General features: G+C 36.7%; 1 protein-coding gene across 2 annotated transcripts in view; it reads left to right on the forward strand.

Annotated features, from left to right (window-relative positions):
• Nucleotides 1-4,228: 4,228 nt before the first annotated feature.
• Nucleotides 4,229-25,202, forward strand: part of LOC135201756 (cell adhesion molecule Dscam2-like) — a 180,581-nt gene continuing 159,607 nt past the window's right edge. For both annotated transcript variants that reach the window (XM_064230993.1, XM_064230994.1), the window contains exons 1-2: nucleotides 4,229-4,361; nucleotides 9,181-9,336. In XM_064230993.1, the coding sequence (XP_064087063.1) occupies nucleotides 9,195-9,336 (142 nt within the window). In that variant the 5' untranslated portion in view covers nucleotides 4,229-4,361; nucleotides 9,181-9,194. The remainder of the gene's footprint in view (nucleotides 4,362-9,180; nucleotides 9,337-25,202) is intronic.

Below are 25,202 nucleotides of genomic sequence, written 5' to 3' on the forward strand. Positions count from 1 at the left end.
TGCAAAAGATTTCCCTCGGATATGACTGGATATAAAATCGCATGTATTCTTGTTTATTTCTGAAAAAAAAGGCCGGTTACCTATAGTCTTTTTCAGTTGTGCTCCTCTTCTTTTACAGTTTCCTTTTTTCTTTTGTTTTTTTAAGTGAAAAAAAGTTCAGTTGCTGAAAAGTAGTATTCCGCTTTTGTTTTCTTGTTCCATCCACACTTTTCTTTGTCTCTGGGAACTCCAGGATTATTTTTGTATGCTTGTCAATATACAGGTTTCTATTGGTTTCATTAAGTCTCCGCGTTTTCCTTGGGGGAAGTTTGCAGTAGCGTTTTGTGAAGAGTAAATTTTTGTAACAATATCTTCGTTTATTTCTTAATTTTCTGTAAAAGAAAACTATTGAGATGGCTTTGTCTGTCTGTCCGCACCTTTTCTATCCGCCCTCAGATCTTAGAAAGTACTGAGGCTAGAGGGCTGCAAATTGGTATGGTGATCATCTACCTTCCAGTCATCAAACACACTAAATTGCAGTCCTCTAGGGTCCGTAGTTTTTACTCTTATAAAGGTTAAACTTAGCCATGATCATCCTACTGGGAACGCTACAGAACAGGCCACCAACGCCCGCTGAGTTTCACGGGCCGCGGCTCATTGAGCATTATACCGAGACTCGGGGCATTTTTTACTTGTTTATTATCATCCTGGAGACTTGTGAAATGTGGTAATTGTAATAACAGAAGAATACGCTGCTATATCTTTCGTTTCCTTCGTATTTCTGAATGTGGTGAATGTCATAAGATAAGAATACACTGGAATTTCCTTCATTTCTTTCGTGTTTTCGAAACTTGGAACGTAGTTATTATTCTCTGAACTAGATGGCATTTTATTGACAAGGATTCTGGTAGCTGGAAAGGAAGAATGGTATTTATTGCCTTTTTTTCAACTGAGCAATATTCTCGTAAGAAATTCAGTTACTTTTTTTTATTGTGACGCGAATCTGGATGATATTATATATAAGATATCACAAGAGATATAATTAAATTTTAAAAATTTATAAGGAACTGAATTATTCTTCGTAAGTTTTTGACATTTTGGTTTTTTATGTTTAAGAACGTCGTCCGCCTGCCGCGGGTTATTGGAATAAGCGGTATTTTGATGAAAATGCTAAAACTGATTATCTTAGGTTGTCTTCGACGCTGGTTATGTAATGATAACATTAATTTGCAGTTGATTAAATCAGCCCTATATATCCTCTACTTTTCAAGTCCCGTTTTCGTCGAAGAGGAATTTTGAAGAGAACTGGAAGTCACTGCCCACTTTTTCTTTCTGTAACAACGTCAAGATGAAAGTATTAACTTAAAAAAAAGCTAAGTATTCATTTAGTGGAAATAGAGCCTTGTTTTAAGAGCTAAATAACTCTTTGAGATTGAATACTGAATTATCCATTTCACGGAACAGAGTCACGATAGAAATGCGAGGTTTTAAAAAAAGGAGTTATCAATTTGATACTGCTGAGTTAATGGACATTTGCTTTAATCCCTGAGGTAAGTTTTGAGGTCTTTTGCAGGGCTAATGCACGGTGGCCTTGTCCTTACCGGAAGGGGGGTTAGGGGGAAGAAATTGGGGCCCGAGGAGTGTTCGGTTAACCTGCCTGGTGCGTTGTAGCCTTTAGGCATTACGTAAACCTAATGCCCTCGAATAACCTTGTTGATGATGGCTGGGCAAGATTTTTTTTAATTTTTTTTTTTTTTTGGTTTTTAATTGAAACTTTTTAAAGTTTTCACGCGAGTACTTTATATGATTTTTTCAATAATTATGTGATAATGGCTCGCTTTATGTAACAAGTCTTTTGCTAACTGTAATTGATGGTTGTCTCTCTCTCTCTCTCTCTCTCTCTCTCTCTCTCTCTCTCTCTCTCTCTCAGATTTTGTCAATAATTTTGTTATTGATGTCTCTCTTATAGCAACAAGCCTCTTGTTAACCGTAGCTGATCTCTCTCTCTCTCTCTCTCTCTCTCTCTCTCTCTCTCTCTCTCTCTCTCTCTCTCTCATACACACTTAATCATATACTGCCGGAGGCATCGACCGTGCCCTAATTGAGTAACAAATACAGCCGTAAGACGCATGCATATGCACCGTGACTTTTATGCCTCCATCTGTATGCATATGCAGAAGTTGGACGTCCAGCAGATCCGTTTGGGGAAACGTTAGGTTACGGAGATGCAAGGGAGTTGGCCCACCCTCATACATACATACAATGTAATTCCAGAGGGCCTTGAGAGTTCTCTGTATGCATGGATTCACCGTGACAACGGGCATTGCACAGCCTTCGCTCTGCGCTATGTAAATTCTGCCCTAAACAACTTTCGAACTAAGTTGTCACGCGGGGCCAGGCTACTAGGCAGCCTCCCTCCCTCCCTCCTCCCTCTCTCTCTCTCCGTCTTCTGTGGTTTATGCATAGCACTTGCTGGGGTTGGGGTTGGGGTTGACGGTTGGTGGGGGGTGGAGAGGGAGCCTGAAACAGGTGCTTGTTTCCTAGTCCCCAAATTCTCTCTCTCTCTCTCTCTCTCTCTCTCTCTCTCAAGTTTATTCAGTTGGAAAGTTTACTTGTTTGTGATAGTTGATCCGTTTGAGAAGGTTGTGCTACACACACACACACACACACACACACACACACACACACACACACACACACACACATTCCTAGATCTTTAAACTCTATATACACATCGTCATTACACTTTACTTATTTCCCTTGCAGGCATTTTGTCATTTATCGTCGGAAATTCCTCGTGATCACAGTAGTGCAAACATCAAATTGAAATGAACTTTTTTTTCCTTTCAATTTCTGTTGGACTAGCACTATTTATTTTTTGTACAGTGCAGTGCAGTTCACTCTGCGTTGTCTGAAATTCCTCTTAAACATTGTAGCACGATCATCATGCACGCCATTGCAAAGGTTTGACCTGGTCAGACTCGAAAGGACCCATCCGTCACGGCGGAGTCAATCTCTTTATGCGAGTCAGGCGGTCGTTACAACGTCAGTTTACAAATTAGGCTCTGGGAATCAGCATGGACCGTCAGTCTCACCTGTCCAGGTGTCGGATTAGCCCGCCCATGCGACGAGACGTTTATGAATAGCCGTGTCTGTGTGTCCATTTGTCGACGGGTCCATTTTCATAGTGGTGCCGTCGAAAAGTCAGTCTGTGTCTGATTATGGGATGACGCTCGGGGTGATCTGGTGATGTAACTGACGTGGAAATGATGTTCGACGTGCTGCTAATGAGGTGTTCGTAGCGTTATTGCGTTTGGTTCGGGAATTGGTTCTTGTGGATGGAAGGCGAATCATATTCGACGTGCTGTTAATATGGATTTAGCGTTTCTTCACTTTGCAGCCTATTTATATAGTTGTAAGGGTGTTGAACTTGCTAACAGTGAGCTGTTGGTAGGGTGTTTTTATGTTTTGACTTGCTTTCTATGGGATCACAGTGGACTGTGTAACTGTGTAAGTAATTATTACTTTAGTAATGTTCGTCTTCTTCTAGTGCGTTTTGTTTTTGTATTAATCAACGGAAGTAAAAAATTGTATATTTTATTATTTGACTTTTTTTTTTTTTTTTTTTTTTTTGTTCAATTGAATTAGACTTGAAACTTTTGTGTATCTTCATTGCAAGGGATGAAATGGCAACTTCAAGAAAATTATATCTGCATCGGCTTAATATGTAATAAGTCTTTTCACATTATTCACATTTCTTCAGTATTGGTGTTTATTCAAACGTCATTCTGAATTTTTGCTCTTACTTCCTAGCTGGACAAAATCGGGCAGTAAGTTAAATGCGGCGCGTGTATCACGCAGAGTTTGTTTTAAAAGGTCTCTCGCGTTTGACTCCCCCATTCTACATTACTTACCCCATGTTGTATTACTGAGTATCTTTAGTAACAAAATAAATGTATAAGGCTCGGAATTACTTAAAAAGTGTTCACCTCAGTGTGGATGTTATCAAACACCAATATGAAATAAAAGTGAATGGTTAAAAGGACTGAAAGACCCTTTTCAAAATCATTTCGACTGACCTAGCTATTATTTTTTATCTGTTTAAAAAGTGGGTCAATTCCTTTCATGTAAAATTGCTATGCAGATTTTAGAGTATTTTCTTGCGAAATTAATCAAGAATGATTTGACCTGTTGGTATAAATGATGTCATTTTCTATTTTCAGCTGTCTGGCAAGACTTCAAAGTCCAAGCTCAAGGATCCCAGGCGTTCGTGGGTGGTTCGGTGCTTCTCAAGTGCTTCGTTCCTCCCAGCTTCGCCGCCCACGTGACGCCCACGGCATGGGAGACACCTACCCACACTATATATCCCTCTGTTTCCCCAGGTAAGGCCTCAACTTATTTATTCTCATGATATTGTTTCCAAACGAAGTTTTGTATTGGACTAACTTCAGTAGCCACCCTATTGCTGAGGCGTCATGTAATATATACATGTATATTATGTATGTATATTATGATGTATATATATATATATATATATATATATATATATATATATATGACACCTCTCCTTACTCTGTTGTATTGGCATATACTTAATATATCTATATATACATACATTTATGTACCCCTGTATGTAGTATGTATATATATATATAATATATATATATATATATATATATATATATATATATTATATATGACACCTCTCCTTACCGTATTGTATTGGCATATACTTATATATATGCATACATATATGTGTGTGTATGTATATGTCTATATATATGTATATGTATACTATGATATATATATACATATACGTCTATTATAACATAATTATTACATGTATGTATGCATAGGGATATTAAGTATATGCCAAAAATACTGAGGAGAGAGAGAGAGAGGGGGGGGGGGGAAGAATAAAATACTAAGGAGAGAGAGAGAGAGAGAGAGAGAGAGGGGGGGGGGGGGGGGAAGGGAAGAAATTGATACCTATAACGTTCATGTTATTTGATCTCAACCTTCAGCGTAACAACATTGGCCAAGCGCCCCTCCCTCTCTCCCTGAAAATATCCCCATCCTCATGGAAATGACCCCCACCCCCAAATCCCCCCTTGGCGACGAGGTGAGTTGGAGCGGAGTCGGCGGCCTGGCTCTGTGGAATATGACCTCAAAACCGCAATATTAAACTGATAAGAATAGAACAGAGGGGAGGGGGGCGGGGATATCGGGTGGAGAAGAGGGGTGGGGGAGGACAGTCTTCCGTTCAAGAAGGGCATATGACGCCGCGGAATGTTTGTTCCCCCACCGTCTCTGGTTTTCAATTAAGTCTCGGTTTTCGTTTGTTTACTGCAATATCTAGTTGGGATTGTATCGGTGTTGATGTTTTTTTGTTTTCTTTGGCGGCGAGGAGAAGGAAATATCAAATGTGTGGATGAGGAATATGCTATTTATCGTTTAAGGGCGAAGCTTTCGGTGCTTTGCTATTTATTTGTATTATTATAATTTTGGCAATTTGGTTAATATTTCTGCAATCGTGACCTTGTTAATCCCTGAATTTTGAGTTCACTATTATTTTAGACTTTTTTGTTTACTTGTTTACTTACATGACAACAATGGTTCATTTTAAAATGACTGTATTTATAATGTTTCATTGATGTTTGGTTGTTTGGGGGAGGGTTTGAATCTTAATTATTATTATTCAGAAGGTGAAACCTATTCATATGGAACAAGCCAACAGGGGCCATTGACTAGAAATTCAAGCTTCAACAGAGTTTGGCGTTATGAAGAAGCAAGAGGAAGAGAAACATAGAAAGAAGATATCCCTCCTATTGAAAATTATAAGCAGGTAAAAAGATAAAAATGTATTAGAGTGCAAGAAGAAAAGTATTAAGGTTGCATTGCTTTGCATTTCCGCCTGAACTTCTGAAGTTCCAAGTTCTAATCCTCCACAGGCGTCAGGACCTCTTCATTTTTCGTCACTTGGATTTTAGGCTTTCTACTGACAATCGTGTATCTGGTAAAACATGAATACATGATGAAGATGGAAGATATCCCCGAACACGGAATGAACCGAAAGTAAGATGCTAAACCAGGCAAACAGCCTTCGGCTGGATGTTGAGATTCCTAAGGGGCATGGCGACTGTAGACTTGAATATTGTTATGGGACTATCAATACCCATAAATCTGGCAACCCAGTCGGGCCCACAATATCCCAAAAAATGACTTAGCTAAGGTCCCAAACTATTTCTTAGGCTCCTCAAATCCACTGAGCTTAATGAAGACAGCTTCACTGCATGGAGACTTGGTATTTACCAATGTTCCAGTTCACGAGAGCAGAGATATCATCATATATGTGTACGGATCTAAAAGGGCTCTGTTCCAATCTCTGTCTAAGTATTAGATACCTAAGCCCCGATGGAGAGCCCTTTCCTCTTACACAAGGGAGAACGTTTACAAGTTGTTGGTTTTGCATTGGGACCGTCCCCTGGTTTTCTCTTTGCCAACACGACCACCTGGGCAACAGCAGGACTTTCAGTGGCAACCAGAAACCGAAAATTTATGCCAGCCATATCAGTGGCAATCAGAAACCGAAAATTTATGCCACCCATATCAGTGGCAATCAGAAACCGAAAATTTATGCCAGCCATATCAGTGGCAACCAGAAAACGAAAATTATGCCAGCCATATAGATGACATCATCGTCCAATTCCCTCTTTTCGTTGTCTACGCCGTTGAACGGCCTTGAGTGCCCCAGTGCTTGGCTCAGCTGCCGAAATTTCATAAGTCAAATCAAATCACATGTTACTGGCTGAGAAAGTTGTTGGGTTTAAGTATATTGAGCAACATAATAGTGAATACGTCTTTCCCATAAAACTTTTATCATTGAAGATGTAAAGAGATCAATGGAATTGGAAAAGTATTGTTTTAAAGTTTGAGATGCAACGTGTGCTTTGGCATTCGAGAGAATATTACATAAGAGGATGACTGTGCCCCTATATTAACATAAGAGGAAGACTGTGTGTGTATATATATATAATAATATATATATATATATATATATATATATATTTATATATATATTGTGTGTGTGTGTGTCTGTGTGTATATATATGTATTATGTATATGTATGTATGTATGTATGTATATATACACGTACATACATATATATATATATACATATGTGTTTGTGTTTGTGGATGAAGGCAACGGGTACATGTGGCCTCATGCCAGAAACAGAGAATCTGGAGAGTCGAGAAAGAACAAACAAACAAACGAAAAATGGGCCAAAGCAAACACAAAACCAAAGGAGACAAAATAAAAAAAGCCAAAATTTTATATACTGAATTGAAGCTTCGTTAGGCCGCTCTTAATATATTCGCATATCGTTGCAATCTGCAGCAAGGGTGGTATATTTATTGCATGCGTGAATAAATAAACTAGATTTTGAAAAATTTGCAGTCGAATTTATAATTTCTATGCAAATTTATTTCAAGCTACGATGCGCTCTTTTTTCCACCTTCTTTTTTTGATATTAGTGAATCAATACGGTATCCTTCCTATAAAAGAAAAAAAAGAAGGGGGTAGGGTCAGTCAGCCTGGGGAGGGTGTATGCAACCCCTTCCCAAACAGGAGAAGACCTCCCCCTAACCCCCTTGTTGTCAGTTCGGAGGGTTAGAAAATGATGTAAGTGGATTTCAGCTCTCCCAAGTATTTCCCGTATGGTTTATTTTGTATGAGCGACGGACAATTCATAGAGTAATGAAGGTTGTTTTGACGTGTTGTTTATTTGATATTTGTTTATTTTTGCAGTGGTCATTTCCAATTGTGCTTTTAGGTGGTGGGGAGGGCGGAGGGTCGATACAAGTTGACAGGAACTTCACAGATGCGGCCGTTTGCTGAAGGCAGGACTTATTCTGCCGTTTTTAATATATGGATTACTAGGCCCCACATGAATTCCATATAAGTACTTATTAGATAAATAATTTATGCCATAGTATTTATTTAATGTTCTTTTATTTTTAATCTGACATTATCGAAATATTCCATTTTTTTTTGTCATTCATTTATATTTTAGTATAGTTCTCAGCCTGCTATCGAAACTACATAAATTCATGCACCGAAAAAAAGATTTAGAAAACTGCGGTAGGCTTACATGCAACTTCTATTTTCTTGATGATATATTCATTTCCTTATTCGTTCACTCATTTATTTTTCCATCGGAGGTTGTCAGAAAGGCTGGAGAAATTTCTATCGAGAGAAAAAAAGAAAAAAAAAAGACCGAAAAAAGTCCTTAAAATGGAGAGCCGAGTTTGTGTTGCATTCACGGGTCAGAAAAAGGGTCGGATTTTCTTGTTTTGATTTTTCATTTGTTTTGTTCCCTTTTTTTATGCGAGCGAAATGCCGGAATCTTCCTCTCCTTTATTTCACTTTTTGAACCTTTTATTTACCTTTTTTATGTATTTTTTCTTTCGTTTTTATTACCCTCCGCATTCTGGTTACATTTTTTTATTCTTTATAAAAATGACTTGTTATTTGAAAGCCAGGATGATCGTAAGAGGATTTCAGCTGATTCCGACTCTCTCGGGTAGAAAGGTATTTTGAGGGGTACGGAAACCACTATATCATAGGTTATGGGTTAAAGTTCAAATTGTGAAAAATAAACTGGTAAATAGTTCTATTGGGAGGTATTGAAAACATGCCGTCATGAAATTGAATTGGGGACATAAAGAAGATCTATTGCTATGCGTTTAAAGAGATGAACACGGTCAGGTGTTTATGAAAAGATTGTTGGTATCGGGAATGTTTCTCAATTATTGAGCTATAATGTAGTGTTTACAATGTTCTTCGAACCGTCTATGAGCATTATTTAATGCCATTTTAGATCAGTATATACTTATTGTTCGTACTGCTGATATAAGGTATAGAATATAAGCTTGTATAACAAGTTTTTATTTTTATAGTTTGCATACCGTGTTTTGTGCAATCCATCAACTAAATTTGTGTTATAAAGTGTTACCACGTATTCAACTTCACATCTATCTTTAACATTTCTTTTAAAAACCAAAGATGTCTACTACTCCTTGTCTTTTCCCAACTTATAAACACAAAGATGTCTACTACTCCTTGTCTTTTCCCAACTTATAAACAGCGTCAGTTCGCCGAGCTCACATCTTTGTCCTTCTTTTATCTAAATTCCTGCAGAAGGGCGATACCAGATGGTGGGTTCGACGGGAGACCTGCTGGTGCGTGGGGTGACTCCTGAGGACGCCTTCACTTCTTTTACTTGTCGCGTGAAGGACCGGTTGGGAGGGGGGCGCGAAGTGCCCTCAAGGACCCCTGCCAAAATCACCGTCAAAGGTTAGTAAATGCACGCGTGTGTCTGCACGTGCGTGAGAGAGAGAGAGAGAGAGAGAGAGAGAGAGAGAGAGAGAGAGAGAGAGAGAGAAATTGATTGAATTTAGTATAATTTAATTCACTCTGTTGTATTTATGTATTCATGTGGGAGGAATACTTTATGAAATGAAGGTTTAGTTTCGATACTGAGGATATTAATAAGATTAGTAAAAATATTAGTATATATAGTATATATATATTATATATAGTATATAATATATCATATATATATATATATATTATATATATATATATTATAATATAATATAGATATATGATCCAGTTATATCAGTAGAATGGAATTAAGTAAAAAGAATATGTTATATTAATCATGCTTTGGCAAATTGACCGTCATCATCGACATTTGTGATAAAATTCACTTGCTTTTAATAAAGGTTTTGTAATACGTAAAAGGATAAAATTCCTTGTATAATTTCTAAAATGTGTTAGCATATGTTTGTAAACACTCGCGGCTATTTTGATTAAAATGATGTTATGATTAAAGTGCCTTATAAAGATAATAATTTCCCCACATTCCTGCAGTATTTAAGCTTTTACATTAAATTGCTTCACAGTAGTACACTAAACACCAACGCACACACACATTTATATATACTATATATATATATATATATATATATATATATATAATATATATATATATATATATTTGTGTGCTTGTGTGGTTTCGCGAATACTTGCTCCATGTGATCATAATAAAAGAGAGAGAGAGAGAGAGAGAGAGAGAGAGAGAGAGAGAGAGAGAGAGAGAGAGAGAGAGAGAGAGAGAGAGAATATAAAATAGATTCTGAGCACGAAAGAACAGCAGGGTGGCAGTATGCAACATGTTGAGGAAGGCACAAGCCTTGCAAATTCTCAAGTGATAATATTGTGTGTGTGTTGGATTGAGAGAGAGAGAGAGAGAGAGAGAGAGAGAGAGAGAGAGAGAGAGAGAGAGTTACTTATAATTCCCAGTAGGAATAAAAGAATCCTGCTGACGTGACAATAGGTCTCTAACGAGGAAAAGTGATGAAAATGGCCGAAATAGACTACAGGTAAAAGGAAAGAGATTAGAGAAAGAGAGGTAGAGGAAAGGATGAGATAAAAAGGAAGAGAGAAGAGAGAATGAAGAGGGCGCGTTAGTTTGGCCGAAATTTGCTCGAAGTTGGTGATAGTTTTTCAGTTTAGAGAGAGAGAGAGAGAGAGAGAGAGAGAGAGAGAGAGAGAGAGAGAGAGAGAGAGAGAGAATGAACATAAACGAAAGCAAACTGGGATAAAAGAGGTACATAAATGACACTGGAGATAAGACCTGATTGATAACGGTGAAGAGACAATATAGAGACATGATAGACGTCAGACAGAAATGAAAATACAGAGGCATATGACAACGAACAGATAATAATTGACAATAAATAAGAGATGAAAGAGAGAGGTAAACGCGATAAGAAAGACAGAGGAGGTAAAAGACACAATCGACAACACGTGTAGACATAGGAGACATTGATAAAAGCAGATATAAGATTAAAACAAGACCAGCATACAATCGAAACCTATTATTAAGTTTAGACATAACGGTTTCCGTCGCATTTTTGTGACATAATTCCTAATCCCATCACGACGGTAATTTAAAGCTTCTAATTCCAGTAACGCGGTGTACTTTTTGCCTTGATGACTTTGCATATTTGATTAATTAATTGATTTTAATTAAAAATGCCGTTGTCGACTTTATGACAATTCGCTAATTAGGTTTATGATATAGGACTTTTCAACCGAGATCTCCCGCGTGTATTCACTTTGTGTTCTGTTAGTGATTTTTAAAATAGAATGCCGATGGTGACGAAGCCAGATGTCGTGAGAGGGATGATGTGAATGGATTATTAACGATGCTGGAAAACTCATTTATGCAAGGGATTTGTCCCTGTATCGCCCCCCCCCCCTCCCCTTCTCCAAATCTGGTACTTTGGAAACATATGCACTTAATTCTTACACGGCTGTTAAAACTTTTATGGTTATAGGAGATTCACATCAACCGTGCATTTAATGTCTAGGCCAGTCCCTTACGACGCTTCTGACTGGCTGTTGATAAGCCAATCACAGGGCTGGAAACTCCCAGTCTCTCTCTCGAGTTCACATAGGCAGGATGTATTTCCACCTCTTCTTAGGGATACAACATTCAAGCGAGGTGGAACATACATCCTGCTTATGTGAACTCTCCAGAGAGACTGAGAGTTTCTGGCCCTGTGATTGGCTTATCAACAGCCAATCAGAAGCGTCGTAAGGGACTGGCCTTAGACGTCCAATGGACGGTTGATGTGAATCTACTATAGTGACTAATTTTAGAGTTACTAAAGTGGATGTTGTTCTACACACTATTCACTTCATACAGGAACTGGGCCAAGACGCAAAATTGAAAGACTTTTTAAGCACTTGAGCCGTTGCACAGGCAATTACTACATGTTCAGTAAGCATGTATTGTAAAGTAAATAACTGTTCCCATTAAGCACGTGGAAATAAGTTCACACATTTTTGCCCATCGTCTTACGTAATAGAAACCGTCTACCGAAGGAAGTGCTCCAGATTATGAAAAAATAAGTAGCTATTCAAAAAGGATTTAAGTAATGCATTACTACCTATCTCCCTCTCCCATTCTCCCATTCCCATCCCCCTCCCCTTCCTTCCATTCCCATCCCTATACGTAGACCCCATCCACAACAAAAATCGAAGGATTATGCAAACGCTTTTTGTATTTGTTCCACCACAGAGAGAGAGAGAGAGAGAGAGAGAGAGAGAGAGAGAGAGAGAGAGAGAGAGAGAGAGAGGCTGGGTAATGTTTCATGTACCCCGAAGTGGAGGGTCTCTTCTGTATCAAATATGAGAAAGAAAAAAAAAAAGTACCGAGCGTTGAAGCCACCACAGCGTGAATGCCAATACGCCTTCAGGACCTCGGGCCGTTTCGCTAGCTTCAAAAAATAAGCTTCAAGGTAGCAATATTTTCATCTCAAATTAGCAAGGAGAGAGGAGAAGAGAGAGAGAGAGAGAGAGAGAGAGAGAGAGAGAATGCACCTTGCGTCCTTTCTTTTGGCTCTGCACATTTCTAGTTACAAATTCAGCGAGTAAAGAGTGCGCGAGACCTCTCTCTCTCTCTCTCTCTCTCTCTCTCTCTCTCTCTCTCTCTCTCTCTCTCTCTCTCATTGTAATTGTAATAATCTCGGGCTCATCGAATCACTGCAGTAGTAGAATTTGCCATTTATTTATATTAATGTGAAGGACACTGATTTAGGGATATTGGGAATGTATATTAGTGGGATTGTATATTTTTACATTATACAGGCATCCATCTCTTCACACACACACACACACATACACACACACAACACACACACACACACACACACACACACACACATATATATACTATATATATATATATATATATATCTATTCGTATATGTGAATAGGTTTATGTATAGTTACTTGCCTTACACATTTATCAGTGTCTGTATAAATGACCGGTTTAATCTGGTCATTTCTTCTTTCTTATATTAACGGGTGCCAATTTTCCTACCATACTGGTTCCCCCATTTGTCATTGGGACAGGGGACATGCGGTTATTTCACTTAAAAAACATAGATAAATAAAATAAAGGAAACTGGTGCTGGTTGTAACCACTATCTCCATTATCCAGTCCTATTTAGCAATGTGTCTTTTGTGCATCGGAACGATTGTTGAGAGAGAGAGAGAGAGAGAGAGAGAGAGAGAGAGAGAGAGAGAGAGAGAGAGAGAGAGAGAGCCATCAAATTCATAGATTTGTGACCTTAATATCGTTGATTCTTTTCCTTTCGGCCACAGCTTCGATTAGACCATCTGATGGAATTGGTAGTCAAAATATTGCCGTGCTCTAGGATGATTTGACCCGAATGAGGTCGGTTAATAGGATGAAACTCTTGATACCTTTTGGGGGGGGGTGGGGTGGGGGGGGGGGGGTTGTGGAAAGAATAGCTACACGGGCGACTAAATAACATGAATCATTTTCTAAAGAAAGGGGTCACAATGTGAGAGAAGTGAAGTGAAAGAGGTTATGTTGAGAAATGATTCTGTGAAAGTGGAAAACAGAAACTTTTGATTCATTTGTACGAGAATGGTAGTTCCATGGCTGGTTGTCACACAAGTTTTGTCATTAATGTTTGCTCAACCTGACAAGAAAGAAAGTCCTTTTTTTTTATTTTTCACCCGCCCCTTTGCTTTTCATTTTCTGAGGTATATTGTTAATTTTTAATGTATTGAAGCATATTCTTCGATTGAAAGATTAGTCACATTATTTCACCCATAAATCAAGAGCACACACACACACACACACACACACACATATGTGTGTGTGCGTGTGTATGTTTGTACGTACGTACTTATGTATGAGTATATTATATAATATCTATATATATATATATATTATGATATATTATATATATTTATATATTAGGTATATATATATAATGTATATTATTATTATATATATATATATATATGTGTGTGTGTGTGTGTGTGTATAAATAGTAAGTGATAATTTATATAATTATATAATATATTTATATATTAATATATATTATTATATATAGTTACTATATATATCTTATATATTATATATGTAGTATATATATATACACATATATATATATATACATATATATATATATATATATGTATATAAATATATATGCATTAAGGATCACTTTTAGAATGCAGCTGATCCCGTATAGGAACTCCACGGGAAAGTGCATCTGAGGTTAAGCTCATTACCGCCGTACTATTTACAGTATTTGCATAAGTAATATCACTCAGAACTTCACTAGGAATCGAAGCTCCACCAGGTGCTAAAGTGGCGGCGATTAATGAAAGATAAACTTGCATTTTTCCCCTCTTAGATAATTCATATCATATGCATAATCATATCCCGTTCCAAAGGAGGATTCCTGAATGATTTATTGCCCCTTCAACTATTCATCGGCGGGTGGGTAATGCCTCACGCCCACTTTTAGGCAGGGAAGTGGTTGGGTGGGTAAGTGGTTACTGAGGCAAGGGGGGTGGGGGTGTTAGCGGGTGATAGTATAAGGGAGAGACTGATGTCGTCATCAACTACGTTGGTATGCAAATGTGATATTTGTACCGTAGTTTCATAAAGTCAGCTTTCATGAGCATTAAGCTCACTTGAATTGTTCCTTTTTATGGTGAGCTTGACGGTTTTGCACGGACTATATATATATATATTATATATATATATATATATATATATATATATATATATATATATATATATATATATAAGCATACCTACATTTGTATGTATATATACTATATGTATGTATGTAGACCCGTGGCTGAGGTTAATAATTTTTGTTATATATATACACACTCTCTCTCTCTCTCTCTCTCTCTCTCTCTCTCTCTCTCTCTCTCTCTCTCTCTCCCTTCCCATTTGCTCCAACCAACTCTTTCCCAGTGGGGCGTCTGTCCCTTACACGCTGCGTGTGACAGCTGAAAGCAGCGGGCGGGAAACGACCCAGAAGAAAACGAGTTGAGAGAGACGAAACGCCGAGGAAGTAGGAAAAATGCTAGGAGACGACAAGAGAGAGAGAGAGAAGAGAGAGAAAGAGAGAGAGAGCGAGAGGGGATGAGAGAGAGAGAGAGGAGAGAGTAAATATACGTATACCTTATATTAGGTGAGAGAGATTATGAGAACATACCTATGAATAGCTTATCTCAATATACTTATGCAGACGGGAAAGAAATTAAAACTACTGTAACAAATACACACACACATACATGTATATATATATATATATATATATATATATATATATATATATATATATATATATCACATCACACATTCATACATACATACATAGAGAGAAGCAGTGACTACTTTGCATATTTATGATGTCTCTCGTCTCCTTGCATGGGTATGTTGAATGTACGTGTTGTGTAACGTACTGCATTCCGTATTTTTTAAGCGCCTCAGTGGCGTGGTTGATATGGTGTTTGCGTTCCACCTCGGTGGTCGCGGGTTCGATTCTCGGCCATTCCATTGAGGAGTGAGAGATGTGTATTTCTGGTGATAGAAGTTTACTCTCGACGTGGTTCGGAAGTCACGTAAAGCCGTTGGCCCCGTTGCTGAATAACCACTGGTTCCATACAACGTAAAAGCACCACAAACAAAAACAAACAAACATTCCGTATTTCAACAATTTTATAACTGACCGATTTTGTGTATTGGAAATGAAGCTCACAGTTTCGGTCTATTGCTTAAAGGAATGATAAATCAAGAACAAGCAAACATACGAACAGTAATCAGCAACAGCATTACTCAACATCCCCTACTTGTGTATATTTCAGCCTAAATTAAATGAGTTTATTTGTTTCGAATTGTAGGGAACAAAACACCTACTTGAAATTCCGAAAAATGCGGAATTATAGCACGAATGTCTATAATGGGGGAACTCTTTACGTCCATGAATCCTATAAAACACAGAATTGATGCGGATCGCCTATATTAACTTCACCAGCTGAATTACGTATCGTGTAATATTGTTCAGCCATAATGGAATATTTAATTTGGGAGGGTGGATACGGTCGACGTTGTAGGGCCAGATGTTACAGTAATGCCATGATGGGAAATTCATTTTCTCTTCTCTCTCTCTCTCTCTCTCTCTCTCTCTGTCCACTGGAGCCGCCATAATGCATTGATTTCTCTCTCTCGCTCTTCCAAGTTTCAAAAAGTGTTGCTAATTTCCTAATATATATAATATATATATATAATGTGTGTGTACGTATACATACATAAAATTTATATACTGTTTATATATTTTACTTGTATATGTTTACGTATGTATTTGTATGTTAACAAACTAACAAACACACACACACACATATATATATGTATATATATATATTATATATATAGTATATTATTAGTTTGTGTGTGTGTGGGTGTACATGTATATGCATACACATGTCAGTGTGTATCAAACACCGAAAAAGGTTCTGTGCTGAAAGGATTTACTCCTGCGAAACAATTCATTTTCAATATACACAGAAGAGAAGTTGTTTTTGAGGCGCAGTGATATCGCGAAACAATTTTCGTTTGCCGTGTTTATACTTTTACTTTACGCCTTTCACATCCAGACGCTGTGTGAGAGAGAGAGAGACAGAGAGAGAGAGAGAGAGAGAGAGAAGAGAGAGAGAGAGAGAGAGGATATTTCCATTTCCTTTCGTCTATTGGCACTACTTACGTGTAAAAGCGTCCGCCGTGGCAGAAAAGAGAAACGGCCTTTGGAAATGCGTAAAGCTGGTTTTCATGTCTCGCTGAACGTTTTTACATTTGTGTTTTTGAAGTTTCTCCGAATATGCTTTTGTTGTAATATTCTTTGGCCGGGTTTTTCTTGCGATTTTTTTTCTTTTTTGTTGAGTGAGAAGTGAAGTGGGGGCGGTCTCTCTCTCTCTCTCTCTCTCTCTCTCTCTCTCTCTCTCTCTCTCTCTCCCCTTCTCTCTATCTCTCCTCTGTTTCCTTGTCGAATTTTATCCCTCAGAATGTTATAAAAGCAACAGGTTGGGAATGTTTGAAATTTGAGAAATGGACGTTTTACATATAACAAAGTAGCTAAAGTTTGTTTTTATATTTTTATTATCAATTCAGCGTAAAAGACGATTTCCTTTTAGTGTTTAACGAATATTTTGGACAATATCTGGAACTATTTTATTTGCAAAAGATTGTCATCACCAATTTAAAACGTTTCTAAAGAAGAGAAAATTCGTATGAGTTGAATTGAGTTGAATATAGATTTTAGGCTAAAGACCAGGCACTGGGATCAATGAGGTCATTCAGCTCTGAAATGGAAATTGACAGTAATAGGTTTGAAAGGAGTAACAGGAGGAAAACCTCGCAGTTGCACTGTGAATCAAGTATTAGGAGAGGGTGGAAAGTAAGATGAAGTCAGCGAATATGAGGTGCAGTAAAAGGAACGAAAGTGGTTGCAGCTAGGGACCGAGGGCACGCTGCAAAGAACATTAAGTAATGCCTACAGGGCACTGCATGAGGTGCACTGATGACACTACTCCCTTACGGGGGACAATTCGTATGGAACAGGTTTAGAACGCATGGAATTGGTGTGAGGGCCTTGAAGTATTAACAGTTATTTGTAATGGCCACTTGTAAGAAAATAGAATTGAGGAAATAATTCAGACTATGAATTAATCCCCACATTCCCTCCACACCCGTTTCCCTTTGTGGGAGGATCTGCCCGTACCATCTTACTTGCCCACATCCCAAATCTCATTCTTTCTTGGGTTTAAGTAGTGGAGACATGTTCTCTGTAGAGAGAGAGGAAAAGTTTTTGTAATTACTTTTGCGTCCGTCCTCTCGCGAAGCCAGAAGGAAGACGCGTTAAGGAATTTTAAGTCCTCCAAGTGAGAGTGTGAAAGAGGCGGAGCTGGAAGTGGAAAGGTATCTGGTTTAGGCTGTAAGGGTATGTGTTATGGCGATGGAAATTTGGACTCCAGACATACTTATGAAATCTTATTTGACATATGCATTCCAATGTATTTATGCATACATACATACATTATATATATATATATATATATATATATATATATTATATACATATATATATATTTATATTATATATATATATGTTATATGATTATATATATATATATATATATAATATATATATATATATATATTATATATATATATATATGGGGATACAATCCACAATGAAGTAAAGTCCTCTTGTAGTTTAAAATATATATTTCTTGTACAGGATTAAAGCTTTCGACCATCAACTGTGAACAAGACCACGGTTGATGGTCGAAAGCTTTAATCCTGTACAAGAAATATATATTTTAAACTACAAGAGGACTTTACTTCATTGTGGATTGTATCCCCATTTACTTAGAGGTACGACATAGTACCTAGCTTCTGCATATATATATATATATATATATATATATATATATATATTATATAAATATATATAGTATGTATGTATGTATGTATGTGTGTGTGTGTGTGTTTGTTTTCGTAAGTTTTTATTATATTTATTTCCCTAATACAAACTTCAGTCTACTTTTAATTATTGAGAGTTGTATTGGGAATAATTTTAGATAGACAATTATATATATATATATATATATATAAATATATATATATAGATATATATGATATATATTAAATATGGGGCGTCCGTCCGTGTTTGTATGTGTGTATTTATAGATTTTTGCTTAATCACGCTGCTCACCTGATTTATGTAGCGAAACTTTGTCCCAGAGAAGATAAAACACTGTTCGTAAACCCTAACCGATTTCATCTTTGTAATTAATACATTTTCAGAGGACCGATCTATTTATGGTACATATTTACATACGCATTCTGTGGTGACAGTACAAACCATATAAATATATATACATACTCACATTATATATATATATACGTATATATATATATAAGCAATATATATATATATTATTATATATATATATATTATATATATATATATATATATAATATCTATATATATATATATATATATATATATATATATATATATACCTGTGTTATAGTCACCCATTTTGATTTGAACTATCATTATCATGTATAAAAACTCACTCAATCCCTGTCAAGTATTGATAATGACATTAGGTATGTATGAGATGGAATGACAGGGCCATACACGACTTAGCTCTTATGATCAAACAGCGGCCCATGTAGCCGACAGACCGGCAGCCTTGTTGGCAATGATTAATACAACAGTCAATTCGTGTCGGTGTCCTCCGGGATCCGGGGGTGGATGCTAAGTATTGAATTTGCCCTTCTTATTTCAAAAGACAATCGTTAGATTTCGGGGTGCCTATCTTGGCCCTTTGTTGAGTCTGTGAGGTTTCGGTGCATCGACCAAGTCGTTGAATGACGCCGACTTGACTTGTTCTAGGTGTACTTTACTTGGCAATGATATTCAGATTAATAGGTATGTATTCCTCCACCGTGAGAGCTTGTTTGTCCTTGTCTCAGTAAGAAAAGGAATATAATAATAATGGCGGTCTTGTTCTAAAGCCATATATGTATATATATATATAGATATATATATATATATATATATATATATATATATATAATATATAGACCACAATGCATCATGGCTAGGTTACAATTTCATATGTATCTGGTAAAAATGACCAGTAGATTCTGCGCGCATATATATATATATATATATATATATATATATATATATATATATATATATATATATATATATATATATATATATATATGTAATAGCCACAATGCATTATGGCTATTACAATTTCATATGTATATATATATACATATATAATATATATATATATATATATATATATATATATATTATATATATATATATATATATAGTGTGTGTGTGTGTGTTTGTGTGGGTGATTGATAGCATTGCTGAGGAAAGACAAAAATTGTCGATGGGTACCCACTATTAAAATCTCTTTGTACTTTAGTTGCCTAAGGAGACAAAATTGAGTTTCTAAGACTCAGTTGGAGAGGCCGTCCAATCAAGCCGGAGAAAAAAAAGTGGGTTTGATTTAAGTAAAGAACTTCCGTTTGAAGACTGGAGCTGGCGGCCGAATTTCTCCTTTGAGCCTATGTGAGCGAGAGGAGGTGAGAGGGAAAATTGCTATTTAAACTTAGGAGAAGCGGCAGCTATTTGGGGATTGCCGCTTGATTCGCCCCGTTAGCCACTTTTGGCTTGTTGGGTTTGTTGTTGTTGTTGTTGTTGTTGTTTCATTCGTGCCGTTGTTTGGATCTGCCCTCTTTGGTTTTGTTGCTGGGCTTTTGTGCCGGGGGGCAGCAACAACGTGAGCTTTTGTGTTGCTTTGGTATGTGACTCTCTGTCTTGATTTCTTGTACGTGTTCCAAATTGCGTTTCGTTATTACTGTATGTATATATATGTATATATATATATATATATATATATAGGTATATATCAATATATATATATATATATTATATATGTATCAATTATATATATATATATTTTATATATATATATAATGTCAAATCCGATAGCGAAATAGTGAGACATTTCTTTCCTTTGGTGTTTGATATGTAAAATCACGTGGGGGTCAGGGTAAATATATGGTTGTGTTATATTATAATATTATATATTATATATAAATATATATATATATATATATATATATAGATATACACATATATGTGAATTGTGTGTGTGTGTGTGTGTGTGTGTGTGTGTGTTCCTTTCTACAAGGAATGAGATATCGTTGCGGATTTCGGAACTGCCATCATTCATAAAGTAATCATGCGTATTCTAAAATAACTAAGTAAAAAGTTGTGGGAATGAAAATCTCCTTCGTTGCCGGGACAACCAGCCTTATCCCTGACTGAAACTGGATGAGAGACAAGAAAAGAAAAATAATTTCAATTTGCAACATTTGCAGAAAAGATATGGAAATTAATATCAGGTATTTGTTGGGGCGGCAACTGGTTTGAAAGTATATGTGGCTCGCATGCGGAGGCGATATGAATGTGTTATAGCGTGGGCGTATTCTTGATCAAGTCCGTGTACGCATATACATTGAAGACGTACATAAACACACACGAAGACACATATTTGTATAAACGCATTGAGATATATATATATATATAATTTATAATAATATATATATATATATATATATATATATATATATATATAATATATAGAGAGAGAGAGAGAGAGAGAGAGAGAGAGAGAGAGAGAGAGAGAGAGAGAGAGATGTGTGTGTGTGTTCGTGTGTAGATGAGTGAGTGTGTGGATACTCTATTTCACCTCATGACATTGTATAAATATAGAATGCAAATATAATAGAGGCAGTACTAAGCAGTTATTTATTAATAAATAGACAGGCACTACTAATAATGCTAATAGCAATAAAGTATAGACAAAATGGTTGCGAGAATTGTCGCTTACATTACTGAAGAGTATTCGCGGTGTGAAAAAGTAAACATGCTTTAGCACTACACGGTCAGTTTATAAATAATTTCGTAAAAAAAAGCAACATAAAAAAAAACGCAACATGCTTTAGCACTAATGACAGCAGCCCATGCAATGGTAGTAAAATAAAATATGCTACAGTAGAAGGATTTCGGTCAGTATATAAATAATTTCGTAAAAACAAAAACAAAAAATTGCTTTATACATTATTTTTTATGTGTCGTTCTGGACAGATCGTTTTAGCAGGCATTATCATCCTCCTTCATCTTTTAGGACTGGGATCTTTGAAGAGCTTAGCTGCCATTGTCAGACTTCTTGAACCTTATCAGCATCCCCGGTCCCTGTCAGTATTTCCTACTTTACATTGTGTTATACTTATGTCCTAGTCCATCCCCTTTAACATAGCGTTTATCTATGATATCGATACCCCTATTCATTGATGGTATAGTTTCTCAGTATATTCATTATTGTTGAGGATAGGTTTATCATAAACTTTTATCATTTTCTGTACATATCATTGTCAGGTATATCCCCTATCATTATCTATTCATAACCATTATCATTAGCAGATTTATCCCCTGTCAGCGTATGTATCATTGTTAAAGTTCTTACCTAATATCATTATCAGGTTTATCCCTTATGATTATCTGGACCCAGTGTCAAAGTACGTACTCATTATCATTATCAGATACATACCTTATCACTATTTATACCCATTGCCAAACTTTTACCCTTTATTATTGTATGCACCCATTGGGAAAGTTCTTACAGATTATTCGTACTAACGTTTATAAGAACAAGGTCGAAATACTCAACAAGGAACTCGTGGAATAGGCTCATTGAAAACAGCGTCCCCAACTAGGGATCAGAGTATGAAGATAAGGATTATAACTAGGCCCTTTTGACAAGCGTGTTTTCATTGTCATTAACCTTACCTGTTTTCTTGTTTATCAGAGGTGCTCGGACTTCTCATAAGAGCAAAAACCTTGATTGGCACAAGGCCAGCTTAATCTAGCTAAAAAGGTCACTGGGCGTTAATATACCCTTTCCCATTCTCAGTGTTCTTGCCAATACTTATAACTGCCACCCCCCCCCCCCCCCCCCCCCTCCTATTATCAGAATTATCAGCCGTCTTGTTTTCATCAACCCTGAAATTGCCATGATAACGTACAGTTATTAAGTTAATACTGTCAGTATACTTGTCCATTAATATTATCCCTAGAGAACCCGTTTCACACATTTTCCATGAGCATTAGCCCTCTTTTTTTTGTTTAGCCTTCCTTTCCTTTTAAAATATCCAGTAAGGTTTTTTCCTTCGTTTTATTTTTGGTCTTCATCACCCTTATTGCCTTCCATTTGCCTCTCACACCTTTTTTTCCCTAAGTTTTAGTCACTACAACTTGCTATCTCATGTGAGTGACTTATTTCCTAACTTATACACGCGCAAACACACACGTTTGCATACATGTTAGTTTTATGAGCGATTAAGCACTGAGAATCTCTCTCTCTCTCTCTCTCTCTCTCTCTCTCTCTCTCTCTTTGTGTGTATGTTTTGTAAAGGTTACTCTTTCCACCAGTTATTGTATTAGCCATCGGTATACATAAATATGTGACCTACAGGGTCAAGGTTTTTTTTTTTTAAATAGAGTTGATATTTCCTTTAATCATATAAAAGAAACTGCCATTATGAAGAAGATCAAACTTCTTGTATTGTTACGTTTCAGTTTTATAAATTCATTACATGAATATGTCGTAAATTAACTCTCTACCATAAAGTCATAAACTATTCACATCCTCGGGTATTGTATAGTCCAGATCTGTAAATCTTTTATTAGTCTTTTATAAATAAAAAAAAAAAAAAAAATGAAGCGCTGTTGCCTCAGGCAAATCATATTCCCATTTCTACCTTTTACGTGCATTCATATTGCTTTTGTGATTTTGTTAATTATTTTTGTTGTCTATCTTTTTTATTTTTTATTTATTTTTTAAGGATTTTGTCGTTTTCCAGCGTACAAAATTGTCCGGAAATAGGTCCCATTAAAAGAACATCTTTGTATATTTTTGTATTCATTTGAATCGGTCTGTATTTTTATTACTTTTAATTTTGAAATAATTTCCGAGCATGGATTTAAAGCACGTTTTCACCTGTGGAAAATACTGTACATTCTTACCTTTTGTGTACCGTTAGTGTTTCCATAATTTCTAATGGTCTTATTTCAGGTTATCATTTGTTTCGTTTCGGGCAGAGTTCAGAAGTCCACATCAGGCCTCTAATACCCTTCAATCTCTCTCTAATACCCTTCAACGCCTTTACCTTACTTGCAGGACATTGAAATCTTAAGTTTGATAAGTTTATTTTGCATCACTCCATTTTTCAGTTTTCCTGGAGAGAGAGAGAGAGAGAGAGAGAGAGAGAGAGAGAGAGAGAGAGAGAGAGAGAGAGAGAGAGAGCTGCTGCTGCTGCTGCTGCTGCACGCGAATAATATCTCGCATCTTCCTCCCCCCCTTTTTTTTTATCGAACCGGGAAAAACAAAATCCTGTCGTTTTCCGTCTCATTTGTCGTGTTTCCCCCCCGATGATCAAATTAAGAAAATCAGACTTTCTCTGTCTTTTTTTTCTCCTCTCTCAAGGATTTGGCTGCTTCCAATAACCAGATCCTGTTAGGGAATACTTAGGAAAAAGTTCTTGTTGGAGGAGGTGGAAGAGGAGACTATGAGATGGAAGGGGGGGGGGGGAAGCTGATAGAGAGGGGAGAGGTGGGAAGGAGGGGGGGGGGTGTGGGGAAGAGGAGGAGGAGGGGTTTTAGCAGACAGGCTGGAGACTGCCATTCCGATAATAAGTGTTCAGGAAAGAAGAAGTTAAATGCAGGATGGTCGCATCCTTATTACCCGATAAGTTCCTTCTTTTTCTTCTTCTCAAAGTTTTCTGGAAGTGGGAGGATATGAGTCGCGAAGGCAAGGTGAAAGGGAGAGGGTTGTGGGGTTGGGGCCTAGGGAGAGGTTCAGGTAATTTCAAGTGGTACCTACGTCATCATCATGAGTTTTTTTACGTCAGCTTTTCCTTCCCTTTTCTGTCGTTTTTTTTTTTTTTTTTTTTGTTTTTTTTTTTTTTTTTTTCTTTTTTTTTCTGAATGAACTCCTATCATATCTAGGACATCGTTTGTCCTCTTTCTCCATCCTTGAGCCTCTTACAGCTATTTTTCCTTGTACTTCAACACCTGTACTACATTTCTGACCAACTGTTCTCCATCCATTCTCTTCACTTGTACGAACCATCTCGTCGGTCTTTGAGATCAGTCGTTTTCCAGTCCCGTGATGCCTGCGTACAGTGTTCACCATGAACTTTATTTAACATTCCATGGTCATACCTTTCAAAGTCTCCAATTTCTTTGCTAGTGACGACGTTTCTGTTGCGTCGAGTATTTACCTGTAGGTCTTTTGTACCCGTCAAAATTCTGTGCGAAATTTCTATATTGATGGGAAATTTATGTAATATTTATACACGTGTGTATATGTGTATGTAATTATATGTATGTATATAAACATGTGTGTATATATATGTATATATATATATATATATATATATATATATATATATATATATATATATATATATATATTATATATATATATATCATTCTCTCTTCGTTTCTTAGAGAAAGAAGTGGCCAATACGAACAGAGAAAATCGTAGGATTTTAAAGTCGCGTATGCAAACTGTTATGCAGATGACGACCCTCGACCGAAGCACGAGTTCCCGGCTTTAAAAAAAAAGAAAAAGAAAAAAAAGAG

This window comes from Macrobrachium nipponense, chromosome 28 (assembly GCF_015104395.2).
Source record: "Macrobrachium nipponense isolate FS-2020 chromosome 28, ASM1510439v2, whole genome shotgun sequence".
NCBI lineage: Eukaryota > Metazoa > Arthropoda > Malacostraca > Decapoda > Palaemonidae > Macrobrachium > Macrobrachium nipponense.